Genomic DNA, 22,392 nt, shown 5'->3' on the forward strand with positions numbered 1-22,392 from the left:
GGGGAGCCAAGGGAGTCTGTCCTCAGATCCCTGTCTTTCTCATTCTTCAGAAAGATAAAATCTAATGAAGGGTAAATGAGGGCGGGAAAAGCCCTGAAAGTACAGGTCAGAGAAGACGAGAGACGCCAGGACCTCCCTCGCACTCCTCCCGGGGGCACGTCTGGAGCACGGAGGAGGTGGAACCGGCCTGCGCACCCTGCAACCAATCAGAAAGGTGCCTCGCGTTCCCTGGCGACCCTTAACGCTTAGCAGTTGGTGTAGTGGGAAGAGGCGGGATGGTGAGAGCTCGAGCTCCACCAACCAATCGCGGAGCTCCCTGGGAGGGAGGGGCGGTGCCTCTGAAAACTGGAGGCGGGGCTGTTTCCTTGGCAACGATCCTAGCCCTCCCAGAGCGGGGGAAGGGTGGAGATTAGGAGAAGCAGCGAGGTGCGGGGGTGGCCGGGGTGGGGGGGGGACCGGGAGGAGTGAGGGTGGGAGCGCCCGTATGGGGGAGTGGAGTTTGAAGAGGGGCGTCCCGGACTCAGGAGCCTCGATGAGCCTAAGTCGGGGGGTGGGGGTAGGGGGGAGGTCTGTCCAGGTTCCCGAGGCGCGGCCAGAACTGACCCCAAGGCCTGGGAGGGGAGGGGAGCTAGACACCGCCCCCGCTGGCACCGGGAAGCGTCGCTCCTTCTCGCTGACCTTGGTCTCGCTTGTTGCCTCGCCCTTGGCCACGGGCACTGACGGACGCAGGGCCCAGGAGACGCACAGATAGGCCCTGGGGCGGACGGAGACCTACGACATAGGCACATAAACTGCCCCAGCCTCTCCCGCGGGCTCCAGGGCGCCCAGTCTTCCCCTACCTCGACGCCGGGGCCATCCTGCCCAGGGTTAATGCCAACGAGTTTCCACCTCCAGCCGCTCCTAGAGAGGCCGCGAAGCTAGCCGGCGGGGGAAACTGGCCGCGGACGGACACTTCCTGTGCAGAGGGGAGGGGGTCGGCCAGCCGCAGCCCAGCCGGGGGCTGGGAGGCCAGACGACGGGGTCTCGGATGGGGAGCGGTATCTGGGGGCAGCAAGGCGAGTCGTGAAGCCCCTCACCTCCGAGGCCACGACGTTTGGGGGCCTGCGAGGACCCCAGGGCAAGCCGAGACCTTGTGGGTGGGGGCGGGGCCGCGGGTAGGGGAGGGGCCCGGCGGGCCGGAGAGGCCCAGGGTCAAGACGTCCGGCCTCAGGGGCCGGGGCTGGACAGCCGGGTCCCCTGGCCGGCGCTGAGCGGGCGGGCGGCGAGGGCTCGGGTCTTGGGGCACTCAGATCGAGTCGCAGGATCGTCCACCATCGCCCCCGCCGCCGCACTGGGAGCCGGCGGGGATGGAACGGGAGGCGTCGCCGTGGGGCCTCGAGCCCCGAGATACGCAAAGTCCTGATGAAATGAGGAGCCCTGAAGGGTCCCTCAAAGGTGAGGGAGGGAGCGCCCCTCCGAGCAGTGTGCCTGGGAGCGGGAGAGGGGGCTGTAGAGGGTGGGAGGGGAAGAAAGCAGGGGGCTTGGACACCTGGGACTTGGAGGAGGCGGGGTCGGGGACCCGGTGGCCTGGGTTTGCTGAGGGGGAGGTGGGAATTTCAGCACTTGCCCAAGGGCCAGCGACCCTGATTGAAGAGGACGGAAAGGTTTGTGGCAATTAATGGTGGGACCCAGTAACCTTCCAGGTCCCGCACAATCTGGGTTTTCTGTAATTCTCTGATCCTGCAGGCAACATGAGTGAGAATGAGGAAGAAGAAATTTCTCAGCAAGAAGGCACTGGGGACTATGAGGTCGAAGAGATATCTTTTGGGCTTGAACCCCAGAGCCCTGGTTTTGGGCCACAAAGCCCAGAGTTTGAACCCCAAAGCCCCAGGTTTGAGCCTGAAAGCCCAGGTTTTGAGTCCCGAAGCCCTGGGTTTGTGCCCCCAAGCCCTGAGTTTGCACCCAGAAGTCCTGAATCAGATTCTCAGAGCCCTGATTTTGAACCTCAGAGCCCTAGGTATGAGCCCCAAAGCCCTGGGTATGAACCCAAGAGCCCTGGATATGAACCCCGGAGCCCTGGGTATGAACCCAAGAGCCCTGGGTATGAACCCCGGAGCCCTGGATATGAATCTCAGAGTCCCAGGTATGAATCCCAGAGCCCAGGGTATGAACCCCAGAATCCAGGGTTCAAAACCCAAAGCCCTGAATTTGAAGCTGAAAGTTCCAAATTCCAGGAAGGTGCAGAAATGCTGCTGAATCCCGAGGAAAAGAATCCCTTGAGCATCCCCTTGGGAGTCCACCCCTTAGACGCCTTCACCCAGGGGTTTGGGGAACAGCCTACAGGGGGCATGTCCCTAGGGCCCCCATTTGAGATGCCCACAGGGGCCCTGCTGGCTCCACCCCAGTTTGAGATGCTCCAGAATCCCCTGGGCCTGACAGGGACCCTTCGTGGTCCAGGCCGCCGGGGTGGCCGGGCCAGGGGTGGGCAGGGCCCAAGGCCCAACATTTGCGGCATCTGTGGGAAGAGCTTCGGGCGGGGCTCCACCCTGATCCAGCACCAGCGCATCCACACGGGTGAAAAACCCTATAAATGTGAGGTCTGTAGCAAGGCCTTCTCCCAGAGCTCTGACCTCATCAAACACCAGCGCACCCACACGGGCGAGCGGCCCTACAAGTGTCCCCGTTGCGGCAAGGCCTTCGCTGACAGCTCTTACCTGCTTCGCCACCAGCGCACCCACTCTGGTCAGAAGCCCTACAAGTGCCCGCACTGCGGCAAGGCCTTCGGCGACAGCTCCTACCTCCTGCGGCACCAGCGCACTCACAGCCACGAGCGGCCCTACAGCTGCCCCGAGTGTGGCAAGTGCTACAGCCAGAACTCCTCCCTGCGTAGTCACCAGAGGGTGCACACTGGGCAGAGGCCCTTCAGCTGTGGCATCTGCGGCAAGAGCTTCTCCCAGCGCTCGGCACTTATCCCCCATGCCCGCAGCCATGCCCGCGAGAAGCCCTTTAAGTGCCCTGAGTGTGGCAAGCGCTTTGGCCAGAGCTCAGTGCTCGCCATCCACGCCCGCACCCACCTGCCGGGCCGCACCTATAGCTGCCCCGACTGCGGCAAGACCTTCAATCGCTCTTCCACGCTGATTCAGCACCAGCGCTCGCACACGGGCGAGCGGCCCTACAGGTGCGCCGTGTGTGGCAAGGGCTTCTGCCGCTCCTCTACGCTGCTGCAGCATCACCGGGTCCACAGCGGGGAGCGGCCCTACAAGTGCGATGACTGTGGGAAAGCCTTCTCTCAGAGCTCCGACCTCATCCGCCACCAGCGGACCCACGCGGCCGGCCGGCGCTGACCCGGGGCCCCGTCGGGATTGGGGAGCTGGTGGGCAGAAAAGAAGGGGACAGGGAGCTAGAGCAACCTTGCCAGCGAATAGTGGAGACGCTGGAGGAGAAAAGAGATTCTAGGAGGTGAGGGGGTCAGGGTGGAGGAAGTGACATGCCCCGGAGAGTTGTGGGAAATGGGCTATGAAGAGGGGTTGGAGGGAGGCCAAGCTGGCAGCCGGAGGTTCTGGGAGAGATCGAGAAAGAGGTCAGCGGAGAGCTGGCCTCAGCAACAGCATGCCCCTTGGTGGAAGCCTGGCTTGGCAAAGTGCTAGATGGGGATGGGGGGAGGGGGGTGGGGTTACTTAATTAGATTGGGTAGCTTAGACTGGTAGCTACTGAGACCCTCATTGAATCAGGAAGAGGTGAGGGGAGGGGGGGCCAAAGTGGGGCCTGGCTTCTGAGCACAAACCCCAGCCTCTCTTGTCTTCCTCAGGCTTTGGAGCCCCTGAATTTGAGTTCAATAAAGACCTTTATGTGGTAAAAGAGACTTGTCCTTAAATTATGTGTGTGGATAGTGCCCTGGGCATTGAGAGATGCTAGGTCATAACAGCAGCCAACGAAGCCATAAGACCTTGTCTGGGAAGTGCTTTTATATTCGTGTTTCACTAGAATCTTAAAATACGAAGCACAGGAGACATGACTTGCCCATATCTGCTCAAGTTCATGTCCTGTGCTTTGAATCCTGCACAAATGTGAAGGGGGTTCACTGTTGGTGTGAGAAAACTCTCAACTTTGTTCACAAACACAGAGGGTCTGTCCTTGGGCCAGAAAACAGACCCTGATTCTCATATCCAGGCCTAGAGCCTGCATTCCAGCATTCCTGGGCTCCCAGCACCCAGCTGGGCCATCCCCACCCCTCCCAGCTGGAACCTCTAGCCACCCTTCTGTACACACTGACTGACCATAGGGAGTGTCTCCAGTTCCAACCCCACCCACGAGGGAACATACCGGATCCAGTATGAAGGTTAGACAGCTTCAGGCTTCAAGACCCTCCCACCAGGCTGGTCATTTTTAGGACCACCTTGTTACCACCCCACCTTTCTCCTACTTTCCTTTCCTATCTGAGTCTCAGCCCTCCCAACACTTGACTTCTCAGGAAATGATGGGGAGTTGGTGCCATCAGTCTGGGGGATTCTGGAGTGTGGCCAGTCATGACCTTAGTTGAGGGGGCCAGCCTGCACCTCAGGGAATTACCCAGCTGCCGGACACATCTTGAGATGAATACCTGCTGAGGGCTGGGCAGTGCCCTGTAAAGGAGACATTCAGAACATGTCTGCCTGGCACCACCTGCCCCCAGCGCTCAGCCTCACAGGCGGGTGGGGAGTCATTGCTCCATGAGGCCTCTAGGGCCTCAGGACCCTGACATCACCCTCGGCCTCATGCCCATCCTCACAGCCGCCTTAGAACTTGTCAAAAGCAAAAAACCTCTCTAAGCACATTTCAGTCCAACCTCTCGTGATCTACAAACTCTGGAAAGGGGCCCTAGACACGTAGTTCAGTACAGTTTGGTGTGTTTAGTGGTTTTCAAAGTTTAGATAATTTTGGATACAGAACATTACTTTTCAAGTGAAATCTCAGTTTTTTAAAGACCTTTGTAAAATGTATGCATATTTCTGTACAGACACCCTACTACACACAATTTCAGATAGTAAAATACTCCAGTTCTCACATCTAATATAGTTCATATATGTTGAACAGAACTGCATTTGAATATCTGACATGATATCACATTAGTAGACATTTACTGCAACATTTATTTCAATTATACAATTCAATATCCTTATTTTGGAGGTGGATTTTTCTTTGGCTCCAAAATGTAGGCACTTGAAAGCTAAAAGGCCTTGGGCACAGTGCCTGTGGTGTTCAACTGTAGCACCATAAAGTAGCCTTGGTTTTTGTTTTTATTTCTTTTTGGTCACGTTGATTGTGCTGGATCTTATTTCCCCAACCAGAAACTGGATCTGTGCCCTTGGCAGTGAAAGTGCTGAGTCCTAACCATTGGACTGCCAGGGAATTGCCAGTGGCCTGGGTATTTAAAATCGGTTCAAATGAGGATGGAGATGTAGATACTTGGCTCCTACCCCTCTCTTCATGACAGCTGCTGGGGTACCTTCAGTTGCCAGGTGGTGCTCCAAACCCAGAAAGGACAAGTGTGTTCTCCAGCATCAAGGTGGAAGGGATAATGGAAGATCTAGGTCTCCAGCACCAAGGCTCTTGACTCTTGGTCAACCTGTTGCTTTTTTATTTTTGATGATCATTTTTGTTTATTTATTTACTTATGGCTGTACTGGGTCTTTGCTGTTTGCATGGGCTTTTCTCTAGTTGAGGTAGGCGGAGGCTTCTCTTTGTTGTGGTGCTCAGGTTTCTCACTGTGGTGGCCTCTCTTGTTGGGGAGCGTGGGCTCTTGAACTCTGGCTCAGTAGCTGTGGTGCATGGGCTTAGTTGCATCTGAGACATGTGGAATCTTCCTGGGCTAGGGATCAAACCGCTGTCCCCTGCATTGGCAGGCAGATTCTTATCCACTGTGCCACCAGGGAAGTCTCAGCCTGCCACTTTTACTATGCCCTCCTGCTTCCCTTGTGGCTCAGCTGGTAAAGAATCCTCCTGCAATGCGGGAGACCTGGGTTCGATCTCTGGGTTGGAAAGATCACATGGAGAAGGGAAAGGCTACCCACTCCAGTTTTCTGGCCTGGAGAATTCCATGGACACAGTCCACAGGGTCACAAAGAGTCGGACATGACTGAGCAATTCACTTCACTTCACCTTCGTAACAGACCAACCACTTCTGTCCACCACCATTAGTGCTTACACACTAGGAACAGTGCTAAGCAGTTTACACATGTTACTTAATGCTCAGAGCAGCTCTGAGCTATTATTCCCATTTAGCAGATGAAGAAATGAATCCCAGAAAGGATAAGGAATTTACTCTATGTGACACAGCTAGGAAACTGAAGAGCCTGGATTCCATCACTCCCTAAGGATACTAAGGGCTTCCCTGGTGGCTCAATCGGTAAATAATATGTCTGCAACGCAGGAGACTCAGATTTGATCCCTTGGTTGGGAAGATCCACTGGAGGATGAAATAGCAACCCACTCCAGTACTCTTGCCTGGAGAATTCCATGCACGGAGGACCCTGGTGGGCTACAGTCCATGGGGTCGCAAAGAGTTGGACACTACTGAGCGACTAACATTAATAATACTAAGAAGTTATTTACTTTTTTCACTTTCTTTCTCCCAGAAGGAAGTTTTCTGGATGCTGCTTGACATATGATAACGTATGTCATCACTTTGATGGCTTGCATGGAATGTGGACTTGGGTGTTCTTATGTTTTAAATTTTTCTCCATTTTAATTTCTAATTGGATAAAACCAATAGATTTGATTCATATACACTTAGGGTCACCGAATCAAACCATTATGAAATAATAGCTTACAGTGACCAATGTCAGATTTGTGATCTCCAAAGAAGATTTAGCTTTGGGATCAGGGACCAGGCTTGATCACTCAAGAGCTTTTGTGTAGCAGAGTTTTATTAAAGTATAAAAAGGACAGAGAAAGCTTCTGACATAGACATCAGAAGGGGGATGGAGAGTGTCTCCCAACTAGTCTTATCAAGGCCTTATATACTTTAACAGACCTACTCCCACAACATAAATCTTAAATTAACAAGATTAGAACTAACAATAGAAAAGTCTTACCAGACCCACTCCCACAATATACTTTTCAAGATAACAGGTTTAGTCAGAAGGTTCTTAAGAAGGAGAAACATGTTCTCGAGCAGGATACATTGTTGTTATATAGTTTAAGATGAGTTGTCTTATGTAATCATTGACTCTGGGCTTTAAGAAAATAACATTTTATGTGACTAAGACAAAGCAATGTAGAAAAAGAAAAAAGTTTGTCCTTTTCTCCTCCATCTAGTCAGTTCAGTTCAGTTCAGTTGCTCAGTCATGTCCGACCGTTTGCGACCCCATGAACCACAGCATGCCAGGCCTCCCTGTCCATCACCAACTCCCGGAGTCCACCCAAACCCACGTCCATTGAGTCGGTGATGCCATCCAACCATCTCATCCTCTGTCATCCCCTTCTCCTCCTGCCCTCAATCTTTCCCAGCATCAGGGTCTTTTCAAATAAATCAGCTCTTAGCATCAGGTGGTCAAAGTATTGGAGTTTCAGCTTCAGCATCATCCATCTAGTCAAGGTTATGGTTTCTCCAGTAGTCATGTATAGATGTGAGAGTTGGATTATAAAGAAAGCTGAGCGCTGAAGAATTGATGCTTTTGAACTGTGGTGTTGGAGAAGACTCTTGAGAGTCCCTTGGACTGCAAGAAGATCAAACCAGTCCATCCTAAAGGAAATCAGTCCTGAATATTCATTGGAAGGACTGATGCTGAAGCCAAAACTCCAATACTTTGGCCACCTGATGCGAAAAGCTGACTCATTTGAAAAGACCCTGATGCTGGGAAAGATTGAAGGCAGGAAGAGAAGGGGACGACAGAGGGTGAGATGGTTGGATGACATCACCGACTCAATGATTATGAGTTTGAGTAAACTCCGGGAGTTGGTGACGGACAGGGAAGCCTGGTGTACAGCAGTCGATGGAGTGGCAAAGAGACACAGCTGAGTGACTAATACTTTCACTTTGGATGAAAATATCCACTTTTCCCCTCATGTCACATCATATTGCCTCCTCAGAGAGACTTTCCCGATCACCTATGTAAAAGGGCCCTTTCCTTCACCCCCTAACCCCTTACCTTGCTTCATTTTTTTCACAGCGCTATCCCTACCTAGAATCACATTTCTACTTTTCTCTCTCTTTTCCCACTGGAGTGAACCTTCTTGAGAGCAGGGACTCATCTGTTATATTCACCACCATGTCCTCAAACTCAGCCCAGGACCTCACACAGAGTGCTCAGGAAATTCTGAATAGAACCTGACTCTTGCTTCACAAGGCTTATAGATCATTCCATATACTTTTAGCAGTTCTGTGATACTCCTTTTTTTTTTTTAACTTGATATGATGAGATTTCTCTGGGGGAGGGCATGGCCATCGAATCCCCATGGACAAGAAGCCTGGCGGGCTTCAGTGTATAAGGTTGCACAGAGTTGGACATGACTGAAGCGTCTGAGCACACACAAGCATGATGAGATTTAATTTTAATGGTATTTTTTTGGCCATGCCTCATGGCATACAGGATCTTAGTTCCCTGACCGGGAATGGAACCTGTGCCCTTTGCAGTGGGAACTTGGAGTCCTAACTATGAAACCACCAGGGAATTCTCCTGTGATACATCTGGTCAAAACATTTTCCCCCCTCTTTGCGAAAATGAGCCTCACTTCTTCCTTCTTGATGTCTTGCTTTGGAGCCAGCCCCATGGTTCCTTGGGGGCTGGACCAGAAGGGCATGATGAGTTGAAGAGCCTGGCAGGCTTTGAAAGACTGTTCTGGGCTTTGTGTGTCCGGCTCAGGAATGTCCACTTACCCTGCTGTAGACAGAAAGGAGCCATCGAAGGTCACTGCTTGGGGAAAAAAATGTTGCTTCTCACCTCCCAGGTCTGGACATGAGCGGACCGTAGGATTACTCAATATTCCCCTGGAATCCTACTGACCACAAGAGGGCAGCAGTGACCAGTCCCCTCTGTTCCTTCTGAAGGTAGAGGTGGTTTTAGGGTCAAGGCCCTACAACCATTGATTGCTTTTTTAAAAAGAGAGGGCGGTGGGCATAAATTGACAATACCTCAATTAAAAAAAAATTTTATTTTACAACTTCCTTGGTGGTACAGTGGATAGGAGTCTGTATGCCAATGCAGGGGACATGGGTTCAATTCTTGATCCAGGAAGATCCAGCATGCCTCGGAGCAAGTAAGCCCATGTGCGGCAACTGCTGAGCCCATGCTCTAGGGCCCGCAAGCTGCAACTACTGAGCCTGTGTGCCACAACTACTGAAGCTCGTGTGCCTGGATTCTGTGCTTCTCAACAGAAGAAGCCACCAGAATGAGATGCCTGTGCACCGGAAGAAAGAGTAGCCCTGATTTGCTGCAACTAGAGAGGGCCAGTGCGCAGCAACGAAGACCCAGCACAGACAAAATAATATATTAATAAATAAAATTTAAAAGGAGGGTGTCTACTACCTCTGTTTCCCCAAAGCTGACCTGGGATACTGGTGAGATAGCTTCTTTTTTGGGAAGGCTGCTCTCCCATTCGTGGCCGCCGAACACTTGGAATCTGTCCAGGATCCACTGGCATTATCATCGGTGACCTGGCTTGGGAAGCCGTGGGGAAGTAGCAGCCTGGTGGCCAGCCTGGCAAAACCAACTGCAGCTTCCAATCCTGGGTGACCATCAGCAGCCACCAGCCTTCCTTCCAAGGCACAGGATCAACAGAGACCCCTCCTCTCCCATCCCCTCTCCAAGACTAAGCAGACTGCAACCCGCAGAGACAGTTGGGCTTCTAACATGAAAACAGAAAAATACCAAGAAGGAAGTTGAGAGAACCCCACCCTTTACTATCCAAACCACACAAGAGCCTTCCTGATGTCCCATAACTCTTGCCTTGTACCAAGAGGAAAATAATCTCCAAGCAACAAGTTAAAAGAGGCAGGGTGGTGGCAGGTAATGTCAGCGAAAGTCTATTGTCACAGCTTAATAAATGTTCAGTGCCTCTCCCTAACCTGTTCCTCACTTTCTGTGCCTCTCTCACTGCTTCTTCTTCTTTTATAAAAAATATTTATTGATTTATTTGGCTGTGCCAGGTCTTAGTTGTGGCACACAGGATCTTTAGTTGTGGCATGTGGGATCTTATTCCCTGATCAGGGATTGAACCTAGCCCCTCTGCATTGGGAGTGCAGTCTCAGCCATTGGAACACCAGGGAAGTCCCTCTTGCTGCTTCTCTTCAATTAACTCTCAATATCAGGCACAAGTCAGTTTCTGAGGCTCATCATGGCAAAAAAGAAGAAGAAGGGGGAGGAGAGGAAGAAGAGGAAGAAAGGGAAGAGGAAGGAGAAAAAAGAAAGGAAAGAAAACAACAACCAAAAAAATCTGACTGTTTTGGGCCCACTTAGTGGAAGGGTTGAGGAGGAAATGTTCATGTAATGGAGTCAGGCTGGAATATTACACCAGTACCAAAACATCTCAAAATTGGCCAGAATTTCACATTTATTTGCTAGATACATACAAGCACTGTGGTTGGCATGGGGAGCCGAGTCACTGGACATAGTTTCCGTCTTTGAGATCACAATCGCACAGTGGGGGCCACAGTAGGATGTGATGGGGTCCTGGGGTGGGGGGCTGTGGAATGAGGAGGCAGGTGCTTGCGGGGTGCTGAGCCTTGAGGGATGAGGTTGCCAGGGGGCCCACCCAAACTGTTTTCCCTGTCTTCCCACGGGCACCCTCACTAATGCAGTGAAACTGTATCAAGCACCTACTGTATATCTGACTCTGTGATATCACCAGGGGTCCCAAGGTGAACAAGTCAGCTACGATCCTCACCCTCATGGAGTTCATCGTTTAATTTCAGAGACAGATATGAAGTCAACCATTTAACAATTAATAAATATGACCAGTGCTATGCAGAACAAGTACAGCTGTGTAAGCCTGTGTGTAACATGGGAACCCAGCTGAGCTGGGGTTGGGGTGGTGGTGCTGCTTAGTGAAAGTGACGTGTGAGCTGAGATCGGAAGCCAGAGAGTTAGGCAGGAGGAACGTGAGAGGAGTCTGAAGTGAGATCACCAGAAGTGAGAAGAGTCTGGGCAGAGGCAGTAAGCCAGGAAGGAGCCGGGCAAGTGAAAAGGCTGGTCACCTCAGGAAGGAAGGTGGGACATTTCTAGAAGAGTCTGGGAGGGAAGCAGGGGCCCAATTTTGCAGATTTTGGAAGGCATATTAAGGAATTTGGTTGTTAGTCACAGGCCACAGGGTTTGCAGGAGCAATGTAGTGACACAAATGAGATTGGCTCTGGCAGGAGAATTAAAAGCTGACAAGATTCCAGGGAAGGCAGGGCAAGGTTCTGGGGAGGGGGGTGTGGTCTGAGGTCTCTGAGGACATCCAGGCACAGGTGGGTATGACAGCCTGGAGTGTTACTAGGTCCTGAGATGAGCATTTCTCCAAATTTAGATCAGATGTTCTCTTCCAGGGGAGGAAACTAACAGGGGCCAGTGGGAAACAGGACATGTGATGATTACAAGGCCTCACCTCTGTGCACCTCTGTGCACCCTTCCTAGTGCACCCCTAAGTGGATCTTTACCACAAACCTGCACAGGAGGCAGGCAGGAAAGGGCCATGTTCAAGACAGGGAAAGTGAGGCTGTGGAGGGGCAGAGACTTGCCCAGGAATACACAGTGAAATTCAGGTTGACGTAGGGTGGTACCAGGCACCCCGAGTCCAGTCCTGGGCCCTCTGCATACGGGCTGAAACTCAATCTCCACCACTTCCATCCTCATCCTTCTTTTGGAGGGGCTCTAGGCAGCTTGGGTCCTTGACTTCTTTCTCCAACTCTGGCTGCCCAACATCTTCTCCGGGGATTTCACTGGAAGCATCTACATTCGCCTCCATCTTCTCCTTCAGTTTCCGTTTGAAGAAACCAACCTGTAGGAAGACAACACTGGAATGAACAAAGAGTCCGCAGAGCCCTAACGTCTATTCATCCTTCAAATCCCAACTCAAAGGCCGCCTCTCTTGAGAGGGCTTCCTGGACTTCCCCAGCCTAGGTTAGGCTCCTGTGTTACAGGCTGCAGAGCACGTTCGGGTCTGTCTGCCCTAGAGACTGGGAGCATCTCAGAGGCATGGACCACGTGTGTGGTCCGTGCCTCTGTATCCCAGTGCCTGGCCCTCAATACAAGGGAAATTCCTTCTTCTTCTCCCTGGGTACCCAAGTCTGGCTTTGCCAGTGCTTGTTGAGGGATGGGGCAAGTCTTGCTTGCTCTTTGGGTCTCAGTGGGCTTATCTGTAGAAGGAGGAGTAGGCTGAGGCCCCTTCTGGCTTTAACACCCTCTCGTCTTGGTGTTCTGTTCCCTGACTCCACGCAATTCTACTTTCCACGGCCTGGTTGGGTGCCCATTCTTCCCAGAAGCTCCTACCTTGTACAGAGCTATGAAAATCAGGAGCAGCAACAACAGCCCCCCGATTCCACTCAGCACGTAGAGATAGAGCATCTCTTTCTCATATACAAGGTCAACCTTCATGACGACCTGTGGGAGAGGAGAGACAGAAATGCGGGGAGGAAGCTGTTCCCATCCCGGACGCAACGTGTGAATCTGGCCTTAGACCCTAGGTCTTAGCTTTTCCCATCTGGACAGTGTCACGTAGAGCACGGGGCTCGGGCCCAGAGCCTCCCTCTCTAGTACATCTCCCACCGCAGCCACTGGAATGAACTGGCAAACCTGCACCTCGGGCCCCCGCTTAAGCCCTTACAAGGCTTTGCTCAGCTCCAGGATGAAATGCCAGAATCGCAGCTCAAAGCCTTCCGGAATCTGGCTTCTGTTTACTTTGTCAGCTATCCCTTCCCTTCTGCTCTGAGCTCTCTGCTCTTATTTATTTTTATTTTATTTTTTTCCTTTTTTGGGCCATGCAGCCCAGCCTGTGGACTCTTCAGTTCCCAGACCTGGGGTCGAACCCGTGCCCCCTGCATCAGCTGCATGGAGTCTTAACCACTGGACTGCCAGTGAAGTCCCTGAGCTTCCTGCTGTTAAACCCACCTCACCCACTCTCTCAAAGCTGGGCCCTGTACGTGATACTCTCTCTGCCCAGAGCACCTTCCCATCGTGCCCCACCTGTTGGGTAGTGGCCCTTTGGTTGAGCTGCCGTCAAACTCATCCTGACCTTATGGTTGGTCTGCCTGCCCGCCAGCGGTGGTGGGAAGCTGTGCCAAGGCCCATGACTCTGGCTGAGAGGAGCTTCTTACAGTGCTAAAGCCCCAACCTTCTCCTCCATGGCTTCCCACACTCCCAGCTTCTGCTCTCCTAGCTCTGCCCTGGGGCTCCTTCCTCTGCTCTCCCCTGTTCCCGGGGCCTTCTGAGGAGGCAGAGATACCTGGGCCATGGAGGCGTTGCTGCCGTAGAGGTGAAAGTGCTTGCTGCTGTTGAAGGAGATGGAGAGGGAGCTGCAGAGGCTCAACATGGAGGAGGCCTGTGGGAGGCGGGGGTACAGAAGGAGCAGACATCAGGCCAGAGGGAAGGAGGACTCAGAACCCCCTGACTTCTGCCCCCCAGCACAACTCAAGGGGCAGAGGCAGCAGAAGGGTCCTGGTGGGTGCACTGTCTCTACCCCATTCTCTCCTGGAGCATCCTAACATGCCACTCGTTACTATGGGAAGGAAGTTTTTCCTACAAAGAAGTTGTAAGAACCATTCATGAGTGAGTGAGTGATAGTCGCTCAGTCATGCCCGACTCTTTGAGGCCCCATGGACTGTAGCCTGCCAGGCTCCTCTGTCCATGGAATTCTCCAGGCGAGAATACTGGAGTGGATTGCCATGCCCTCCTCCAGGGGATCTTCCCGACCCAGGGATCGAACCCGGGTCTCCTGCATTGCAGGCAGATTCTTTACCATCTGAACCACCAGGGAAGCCCTAAGAACCATCGGTCAGCCCATGAAAACAGTCCTGCAAATTTTAAACAAATCTTGGTCCTCTTTCATCTGCAATTGTGTAAATGTCGGGGACATTTCCTCAAGACAGAACAAAAAAAGGCAGATCTGCTGGGAGAACCCACCCTCACCTCTTGAACCCACTCCCCCACCCCCAACCATTTGGGGTCTGTGGCCAGCGGGAGCTTGCTACCTCGATCGTTGCCCTCAGCTCCACCTTCCCGATCACTTGGACAAGGATCTCCTGCCTGAAGTCGACCGGGCAGAGGAACTCGGCTCCAAACGAGCAAGGCTGATGGGAAGAAGGAAAGCAGGGGGTCAGGGAGGTCTCTTCCCACCTGTCCCCTGCCCAGCCCCTGCCCCAGTTGCTGAGGTCACGGCCAGTACCTCAGCCACATCAGATGGACTCTCCAGATTTTTGAGGCTGCAGTTGACTGGAGGCTCCTGGGAAGGAGGAGGCAGGGTCTTCAGTTAGTCCAGAGCTGAGAGGATGCCGGCCCCTTGAGCCCAGACCCGCCATTCCTCCCCACCTCTCAGATACCACCGTGTCTCCCAGTTCTCCCCTCCTTGGCTCTTGGCAGGTTCAATCGTCTCACTCCCATCTCTACCCATCTGTAGCCCCTCGTTCCCCGTCAGGAGCTCCCCCTCACAGACTTGGGCGCCCTTCCCTCCTCTGGGCTGACTCACCATCTGTACGCTCCACTGGTGGGTGATGAGCCCCTCGCTGTGCAGCCGTGGTACCCTAACCAAAGCCTCCAGTGGGGGCACGTTGTCATAGTTAGAAGGCTGGATACTCACCTGGTACAGAGGACAAGGGGCTGCAGAGCCCTGAATGCCACCCCAAGTGTCACCCCAGATCCAATCCTCCTTGGCTGGGGCCCAAGGACCCCCTCTTCAATTGGCAGCGGGCCATGGTCAATCACACCCTTACAGCCTGGGTTCCGTATGTTTCTCTGCTTCCTCCATGTAGCTAACCCTTGCCCATCCTGCAAGGTACTGCTCAGACATCATCCGTGAAGGTCTGGCTGACTCCCTGACAGTACTTTTGTTCCCCAGCAAGGTGGTAAGCCGTCTGCTTGTGCGTGTGTGTATACCTGCTAGACTGTGAGCTGTGTGAGGGCAGGAGCCAGGGATCATTTCATGCGTACTTCCCTACAGCCATGGCACAGTACCCAGCACATGACCAGCCTCGCAAGAAGTTATTTTCTGAATGAGTGAAAGAGGAAGGACATTTAACAAGAACGGATGCAAAAATTATTTGCACAATGCAGGTTGGCAAGGACATTTTGACAAGTGCTAACATTTATTTAAGAAACATTTCCTGGGAGTTCTCAGGTGGCTTAGTGTTTAGGATTCCAGGCTTTCACTGCTGTGGCCCAAGTTCAATCCCTGGTTGGGGAACTGAGATCCTGTAAGCGGTGCCTTGAGGCAAAAACAGAAACAATCAAACAAACAAAAACCTAGGTTCTCTCTGAAAGACATGAATCAGATTGTGTAACAGAGAACACAATTAGCAGATCAAATGTCTACATAATCGAATCTTAAAATAAATGTGAATTTTCTATTTCAAAAAACCAAAAAAGCAATACAACATTGTAAATCAACTATGCATGAGTGCGTGCTAAGTTTTGCGACCCTATGGACCGTAGGCTGCCAGGCTCCTCTGTCCATGGGGATTCTCCAGGCAAGAATACTGGAGTGGGTTGCTGTGCCCTCCTCTAGGGGATCTTCCCAACCCAGGGATCTAACCTGCATCTTTTATGTCTCCTGCATTGGCAGGTGGGTTATTTACCATAGTGCCACCTGGGAAGCCCAAATCAGTCATACTTCAGTTAAACAAATACAAAAACCACAAACCAGTGACTTCCCTGTTGGTTCAATTGTTAGGACTTCACCTTCCAATGTAAGGGGTGTGGGTTGATCCCAGGTCAGGGAGTTAAGATACCACATGCCTCAGGGCCAAAAAGCCAAAGCATAAAAAACAGAAGCCATATTGTCACAAATTCAATAAAGACTAAAAATGGTCCACATCAAAATTTTTTTTTAAATATAAAAACAAAACTCAAAAAACTAGGTTCTTTCTCAGAGTACTTGGGCTCTAGAGTTCTGTGATTCCAGAAATAATTTATCCACGGGTGGAAAGGAGCTGATGAGTATGCTGCCACTGGGAGCGTTTTAGGAAAGGATCACAGAAAGTGGAGGGCTGGGGTCCTTTAGGGACAGGATCTAGTTGGTCTCTGCTGCATACTTGGTTCTTAGGATGGGGCTGTACCTGGCACCTCTAAGGACTCTTTCACATTGAGGTTCATACCTGGTAGATGTGCTTGACATAGTGGATCTTGGGACTCTTGGGGGTGAAACTGATATACAGCGTGGAGTTTTCCTGGCTGTGGAGAGAGAGGAGCAGCTGGAGATGGTGGAAAAGACAGCAACACAGTCACACGGGGGGCCTGGGGCCAGGGGAAGCCTTGGAATTGCCAGCCACTGTTCTAGAAATGGCTCAGGCTCAACCTCACATCACCCCGACACTGCTTTGCTATTGCCCTTTGGAAATTCAGGCTCATGGAAGGGGTCAGTCTTACTCAGAGTCCTGCAGTGGGGGACCAGGGCTGGATCATGGAGGGGTGACCTTTGGAGCTGTATTCTCCCCACTAGACACCACCTCGCTGGCGCCTCCATTGTCCTCTGGACCCCGCTGTTCATCTCCTAGAGAACTACACCAGCCTCTGGACCACTCCCCACTCCATCCTTCTAATGACCTTCCTAATCTTGTCATGCATGTCCTCCGAATCCATCAATGGTTCCCTGCTGCCCACAACGAGTCAGGTCCAGTGTTCCCCCATAGCCAGACCTGCCTGTTCCCTGGTCTGCCTGCTGACTGCTCCCCACTCATACCTGCCACCTCTGGGCCTGCCCACTCCTTACTCCCCGAATCGGCCCCACTGTTTGCTGCCTCCATGTCGTCCCCTACGCTTGTCTCTCTGATAACCATGGATGCCTTCCTTCCTGGCCCATATCTGAACCATTTCCACCCCCATCCTCCAGACCCCAGTTCAGGCCCCTGTTCCCCACCAACCCTTCCTTCCAAGTCTCCTCCAATCCACGTCATCTTTCCTGACTCTAATTACATATGACACCTCAGACAACATCATTGTGTGTGGCATTTATGTTCAAAAGCACCAGGGACACCAGCTCAGACACCATCCTCGTCCTTATCTCATTCAGAGGACTTAAAAATGCCACTTCCCTTTTCTGGCTTCCTCCCCTTTTCGGTAAATGAGAAAATCCAACAACTGAGCCCTGTGGGTCCTTCCTCGGAGAAGGCAATGGCATCCCACTCCGGTACTCTTGCCTGGCGAATCCCATGGGCTGAGGAGCCTAGTAGGCTGCAGTCCACAGGGTCGCTACGAGTCAGACACGACTGAGCGATTTCACTTTCACTTTTCACTTTCATGAATAGGAGAAGGAAATGGTAACCCACTCCGGTGTTCTTGCCTGGAGAATCCAGGGGACGGAGGAGCCTGTTGGGCTGCCATCTATGGGGTCGCAGAGTCGGACATGACTGAAGCGACTTAGCAGCAGCAGCAGCAGCAGCAGCATGGGTCCTTCCTATGACAACATTCTGCAACTCACTTCCTCTGTGTGTACATGAGTTTGGGCTCTCCTATCTGACCGTTAAGTCTCTGTAGGCAAGGGTCATGGTGAAAACTTTTCTATCTCTTCTAGCTCTGCTGGGGAAGAGGGAATCTAGCACGGCTGGAAGTGGTAGAGAGCTTGGCTGGGGTTTGGAGTCAGACAGACTCAAGTTCAGATCCTGGGGTCAGTACTTCCTAGTTGTCCACTCTGGGCAAGTTCCTCCCTTCTCTGGGCCTCATGGTTCATAAGTAAATGGGACAGAGGCAAACGGCTGCCCCACGAGGTATTGAAAGCTCCCAGGAAAGTCCCCAGCATCGCAGCATCGCAGCTGGTGCAGAAGGTGACACCAGATCAGTAAGTTTCCATCTGACTCAGAACTCTCTGAGGGCCTTCACCCTACTGAGTGCTGAAATCTGCTGGGGTTGTAGTTGGAATCAGTTCTTATCACCCCTGGGCCTCTAAGAGGTGGGGGGAGGGGCAGCCCTGGGAGGAAGGCTGGGGCCCTGGGTAGGGAGGCGGAGGCAGGAGGGAAAGGGGTGTGGCTGCTCAGGACTCACTCCTTGGCGAGGATGTTGATGGGGTACATGACAGGGATGCTGGCGGTGACTGAGTTGTCCTCCATAAGGCTTAAGTCCTCATTGTTGCTGCAGGGGGCAGGATAGAATGCAGTGTTAGGAGACGGCTTAGCCAGGACCGTGAGACAGTCTGAGGCCAAGGGCGGACAGGGATGCGGGTGGGGGTCTGCTCACCAGCTCACATGGGCGTGCAGCTCGATAAAATCCCCCCAGGAGCCTTTCTGTAGCGTATGAAACATCACCTGGATATCAACCTGGCAGGAGAGGAGAGGGGAATGAAGAAGGAGGGGGCCTGGGCTTCAGGGAACTGCCTTGGCCCCTCACAGTCCTGTGCCCCCACTGCCACAGTCATAGGAACCTCCCTGGGCTGGGTGCTTTATCCCCACTCTAGAGATGAGGATACCGAGGTTCCGAGTGATTAAGTCATACGTGTACGGTCACAGTACGTATGACCCAACCCTGGGTTTCTCCAATTCCAAAGTCCAGCCTCTCAAACGACACAGGACACCTCTGCACACACTTTCTTGGGGGTAGGGGGCGGGGTACATCCGGCCTTGCCAATCACCTTCCCCTTCCCCAGAGCCAGGAGCTCCCTCCCTCTCCTCCTGAGCCTGCAGCCCCTGGCCGCTGGGCTCCTGGGGGCCGGAGGCACTCACCACGCTGTCCGCTCCAAAGATGGGAGAGCTCACATTGCAGGAGAGGGCTCTGCTCTGCAGCATGGTCTCCTCAGGAAGCTCTTCGCAGCTCACAGGTACATGGCTGTGGGGCTGGGGGTGAGACGAGAGAGAAGGAGCTTTTTAGTGGGCAAGGCTAAAGTTTCCCCAGAGGCCACCAACCCCTCGGGGCCCAATTCCTCCCTGCCAGGGCACGTGTACAGAACAGTGGGGCCAAAGAACCAGGGATTCAATACAAAGATGTTCACTGTAGTGACTTCCCAGGTGGTCCAGCAGTTAAGAATCCTCCTGCCAATGCTGGAGACATGGATTCGATCCTTGGTCCGGGAAGATCCCGGAGGGGATTGCAGAGGGGAAAGTAAGCCTGTGCGCCGCAACTACCGAGCTGGCGCTCTAGAGCCCACGTGTCTCAACTACTGAAGCCTGTGTGCCCTAGAGCCCGGGATCCACAACCAGAGAAGTCACCACAGTGAGAAGCCCGAGCACCGCAACTAGAGAGTAGCCCCTGCTTGCTGCAACTAGAGAAGTCCACACACAGCAATGAAGACCTAGTGCAGCCAAATAAATAAATAAAAATTTTAAAAAGATGTTCATATATGTATGGCTGAGTCCCTTCACTGTTTACCTGAAACTACCACAATGTTGTTCATTGGCTATACCCCAATACAAAATAAAAAGTTTAAAGTTTGGGGAAAAAAATAAAGGTACAGGAATATTGGGGGAAAAAAAAGTACTTAAAAAGAAGATGTTCACTGCAATAATATTTATCCTAGGGAAAAACTGGAGGTGATCAAACAAGCCAAAGAGATAGGAATGATTCAGTGAATTGAGGTACAATCACAGGAGAGTTAAAATGCTGCTACATCCACACATTCAGCAACCATTTCCAAAATGTACTTGATCCTGGGCTAAGCAGAACAAAACCCTTTATCTTCATGACTATCTGGAAGGGACAGATTTCAGCTTAGATTGGGAAGAAGGTTAGACAGGAAATAAGGGTTCAGGCAAGTTGAGTGACTTTCCCACAGTCTCACAACTAGGTAACGTTGGCAGGAAGCTGGTAGGAGCTTGAACACAGGTCTGTTTAACTCCAGATCTCAAGTTCTTAATCACTCTACTACGTGTCCTTTCAGGAAGCATTCAGGATTTCACTAGTGGTCCAATGGTTAAAAACCTGCCTGCCAATGCAGGGTACACGGGTTCCAACCCTGGTCCGGGAAGATCCCACATGTGGAGGAGAAACTAAGCCCATGCGCCACAACTACTGAAGCCTGCACACCCCGGAGCCCGTGCTCCGCAACAAGAGAAGCCACCGCAATGAGAAGCCTGCGCACTGCCACAGAGAAGAGTGCCTGCTCACCGCAACTAGAGAAAAACCCACGTGCCTGCTCACCGCAACTAGAGAAAAACCCACGTGCACCAACAAAGACCCAATGTAGCTATGAATAAATAAATAATTTCAAAAGGAAGCAGTGAATGTTGCTGTATAAGAATAATTCAAGGGTCCACCAACAGATGAACAGATCAGCAAAATGTGCTTTATCCATGTGATAGAATATTAGCCTTAAACAGGAATGAAATTCAAATGCTATCCCAGGGATGAACCTCAAAAACATTAAGCAAAGGCAAAGAACATTATGCTAAGTGATACAAAACACAAAAGGACAAATATTGTATGACTCAAGGTGTACAAAATATCTCAGGCTGGCCAATTCATTGAGACAGAAAATACATTAAAGGTTACCAGTGGCAGAGAGTGGGGAATGGGAGTTATTGCTTGTGGGTACAGAACTTTTTTTTGAGATGATGGAAAAGTTTTTCAGATAGATAGTTGGGATGGTTGCATGAACTGTGAGTGTACTTTTTTCTTGTACACCTTCCGCTTATACAGTGCTTTCTGTCAATTATATCTCAATAAAACTGGAATAAAATAAAATAATAATAAAAAAAACCAACCCAGGCCATTCCTCAAAAACATGTTGGTCAGATTTAGGAGGAAGGTGGCTCCATCTTCCTGAATCTGTGTATATCTTTTTGGTCCCCAGGTCCTTAAGCCTCTGTCACACTCTCCATCTCATGCAACCTTCTCTCTAATCCTATGACATCCCCAGCTTCACCTCTTGTTGGCAAATCTGAGGCTCACAGAGCATGAATCTTGTATCTTAGTTCTCACAGTTCATGGGTGGCCATCAGGCTGAGAACCCAGACGTGGTCTGAAGACTTTCATCCACATCTTCAGGCTGTCCTGGCCACCTGGGGCTCCAGGAGGCAGCGGATGCTGCAGGACTAGCCTGGCACCTGGTCTGTGGGCAGGCCCTGCCCTCTCACTTACCTTGAGCGTCTCCACTTTGCGGAATGAGAGTCCCCGGGGGAAGCTCAGGATGACCTGGACCCAGTAAGCATCCTCTGCAGTGTTCCTCAGCGTCAACCTCACAGAGAGGCTGGCGGAGGGGGTCAGACGCAGGATTTTGGATCTGGGGGAAAATCAGGGCAAAGTTATGGGAGTCCATGAAAGAAATAGGATCAGAGGTGGAGACTTTCAGAACTGAGGGATCCAGTAGGCCAGAAAAAAGAAACAGCAAAATATGCTCCTATGCACAGGCTTTAAGTTTTGCCATCTTCTCTATTCCTGATAGGAGGGCTGCAATGAACCAGCATTTCTCAGAGGAGGAATCTAAGGCCCAGATGACAAATAAGAGTCAGTGTCCATGGGGGTCTTCTGACCATCACTTCATACAAATACTACTTCTTTCTTTTCTTTTAAAAAATACTTACATATTTATTTATTTTTGGCTGCATCAGGTCTTGGTTGTGGTATGTGGGCTTAGTTGCCCTGAGGCACATGGGATCTTAGTTCCCTGACCAGGGATTGAACCCTCATCCCTTGTATTGCAAGGCGGATTCTTAACCACTGGACCACCAGGGAAATCCACCCTGTGTTCCTTCTATAGCCAGAAGCTGCCTCAGGAAAACATTGGGTGAAACAGGAGGTCCCGGGGGTGGGAAGCCTTACAGACCTCATGTCGGAGAAGGCCAGCTTCAGGTCTGCCTCACAAGTCTTGTCCTCTCCGCAGTTCTTCTCAAAAGGAATCTGAAAGGCCAAAAAGAAAGGACCTGGAGGCTCAGGTCCCCACACCCAGGAGGGCTGGCCCCCCGCCTCTCTGTCTGCCCCCTGCCCCACTTACTTCCTTGGTCTCGGAGTGTGGTGAGGGTTTCAGGATGGGCGGGATGTCCCTGCCCTGCTGAACATGGAGGAGGGGGAGACAGGAGAGGGTGGTTGAGGCAGTGGAACTGATGGAGGAGAGCTGGAGTGGCTCAGAGCCGGGGTTCAGCTGGGGGGGGGTGCTGTGGTTGCGTCCCTCCCAGGAGCCAAAGCCTTCCCAGTGTGGGCCCCAACCTCCCAACTCAGCCCAAGGCCATCTGTGCCACCCTCCTCTGGAAGCAGCTCCTTGAGGGAGGCTCAGCATGTGTGTCCACTTCCCATCCTGGCCAGGAGATCTGGGCCTTAACCATGCACTCCCCTAGTTTCCCCCAATCCAACTTCTCTGCTCGCAGGAACACCTGGCTGCACAGCATC

General features: G+C 52.0%; 2 protein-coding genes across 11 annotated transcripts in view; one reads left to right on the top strand and one right to left on the bottom strand.

Annotated features, from left to right (window-relative positions):
* Positions 1 to 1,187: 1,187 nt before the first annotated feature.
* On the top strand, positions 1,188 to 3,837 carry ZNF768 (zinc finger protein 768). Of its 3 annotated transcripts, none has more exons than XR_014072277.1 (3): positions 1,188 to 1,434; positions 1,726 to 3,438; positions 3,788 to 3,837. XR_014072277.1 is itself a non-coding variant. In XM_081553026.1 (3 exons), exons 1-3 carry the CDS (start codon positions 1,347 to 1,349, stop codon positions 3,321 to 3,323), a joined length of 1,623 nt encoding a protein of 540 aa, XP_081409152.1. In that variant the 5' UTR covers positions 1,188 to 1,346; the 3' UTR covers positions 3,324 to 3,837. The 3 variants fall into 3 exon arrangements, 2 of the variants coding, with proteins under 2 accessions (XP_081409152.1, XP_081409151.1); XM_081553026.1 differs by having other exon boundaries at positions 1,726 to 2,059; positions 2,123 to 3,837; XM_081553025.1 differs by having other exon boundaries at positions 1,726 to 3,837.
* Positions 3,838 to 10,485: 6,648 nt separating this feature from the next.
* Positions 10,486 to 22,392, bottom strand: part of ITGAL (integrin subunit alpha L) — a 44,737-nt gene continuing 32,830 nt past the window's right edge. For 2 of the 8 annotated variants that reach the window (XM_081553041.1, XM_081553039.1), the window contains exons 18-30: positions 22,001 to 22,057; positions 21,833 to 21,906; positions 21,148 to 21,289; positions 18,798 to 18,908; positions 18,316 to 18,395; positions 18,124 to 18,210; positions 16,242 to 16,317; positions 14,618 to 14,728; positions 14,318 to 14,374; positions 14,124 to 14,222; positions 13,379 to 13,474; positions 12,427 to 12,537; positions 10,486 to 11,935 (exon numbers count right to left, since the gene is read on the bottom strand). In XM_081553041.1, the coding sequence (XP_081409167.1) occupies positions 11,765 to 11,935; positions 12,427 to 12,537; positions 13,379 to 13,474; positions 14,124 to 14,222; positions 14,318 to 14,374; positions 14,618 to 14,728; positions 16,242 to 16,317; positions 18,124 to 18,210; positions 18,316 to 18,395; positions 18,798 to 18,908; positions 21,148 to 21,289; positions 21,833 to 21,906; positions 22,001 to 22,057 (1,272 nt within the window). In that variant the 3' untranslated portion in view covers positions 10,486 to 11,764. Of the gene's footprint in view, positions 11,936 to 12,426; positions 12,538 to 13,378; positions 13,475 to 14,123; positions 14,223 to 14,317; positions 14,375 to 14,617; positions 14,729 to 15,024; positions 15,137 to 15,198; positions 15,353 to 16,241; positions 16,318 to 18,123; positions 18,211 to 18,315; positions 18,396 to 18,797; positions 18,909 to 21,147; positions 21,290 to 21,832; positions 21,907 to 22,000; positions 22,058 to 22,392 lie in introns of those variants that run through there. The other 6 variants (XM_081553040.1, XM_081553038.1, XR_014072286.1 and 3 more) reach the window with 5 other exon arrangements.

The sequence above is a fragment of the Giraffa tippelskirchi genome, chromosome 13, assembly GCF_054371585.1.
Source record: "Giraffa tippelskirchi isolate mGirTip1 chromosome 13, T2T-mGirTip1v1.2.pri, whole genome shotgun sequence".
Taxonomy (NCBI): Eukaryota; Metazoa; Chordata; class Mammalia; order Artiodactyla; family Giraffidae; genus Giraffa; species Giraffa tippelskirchi.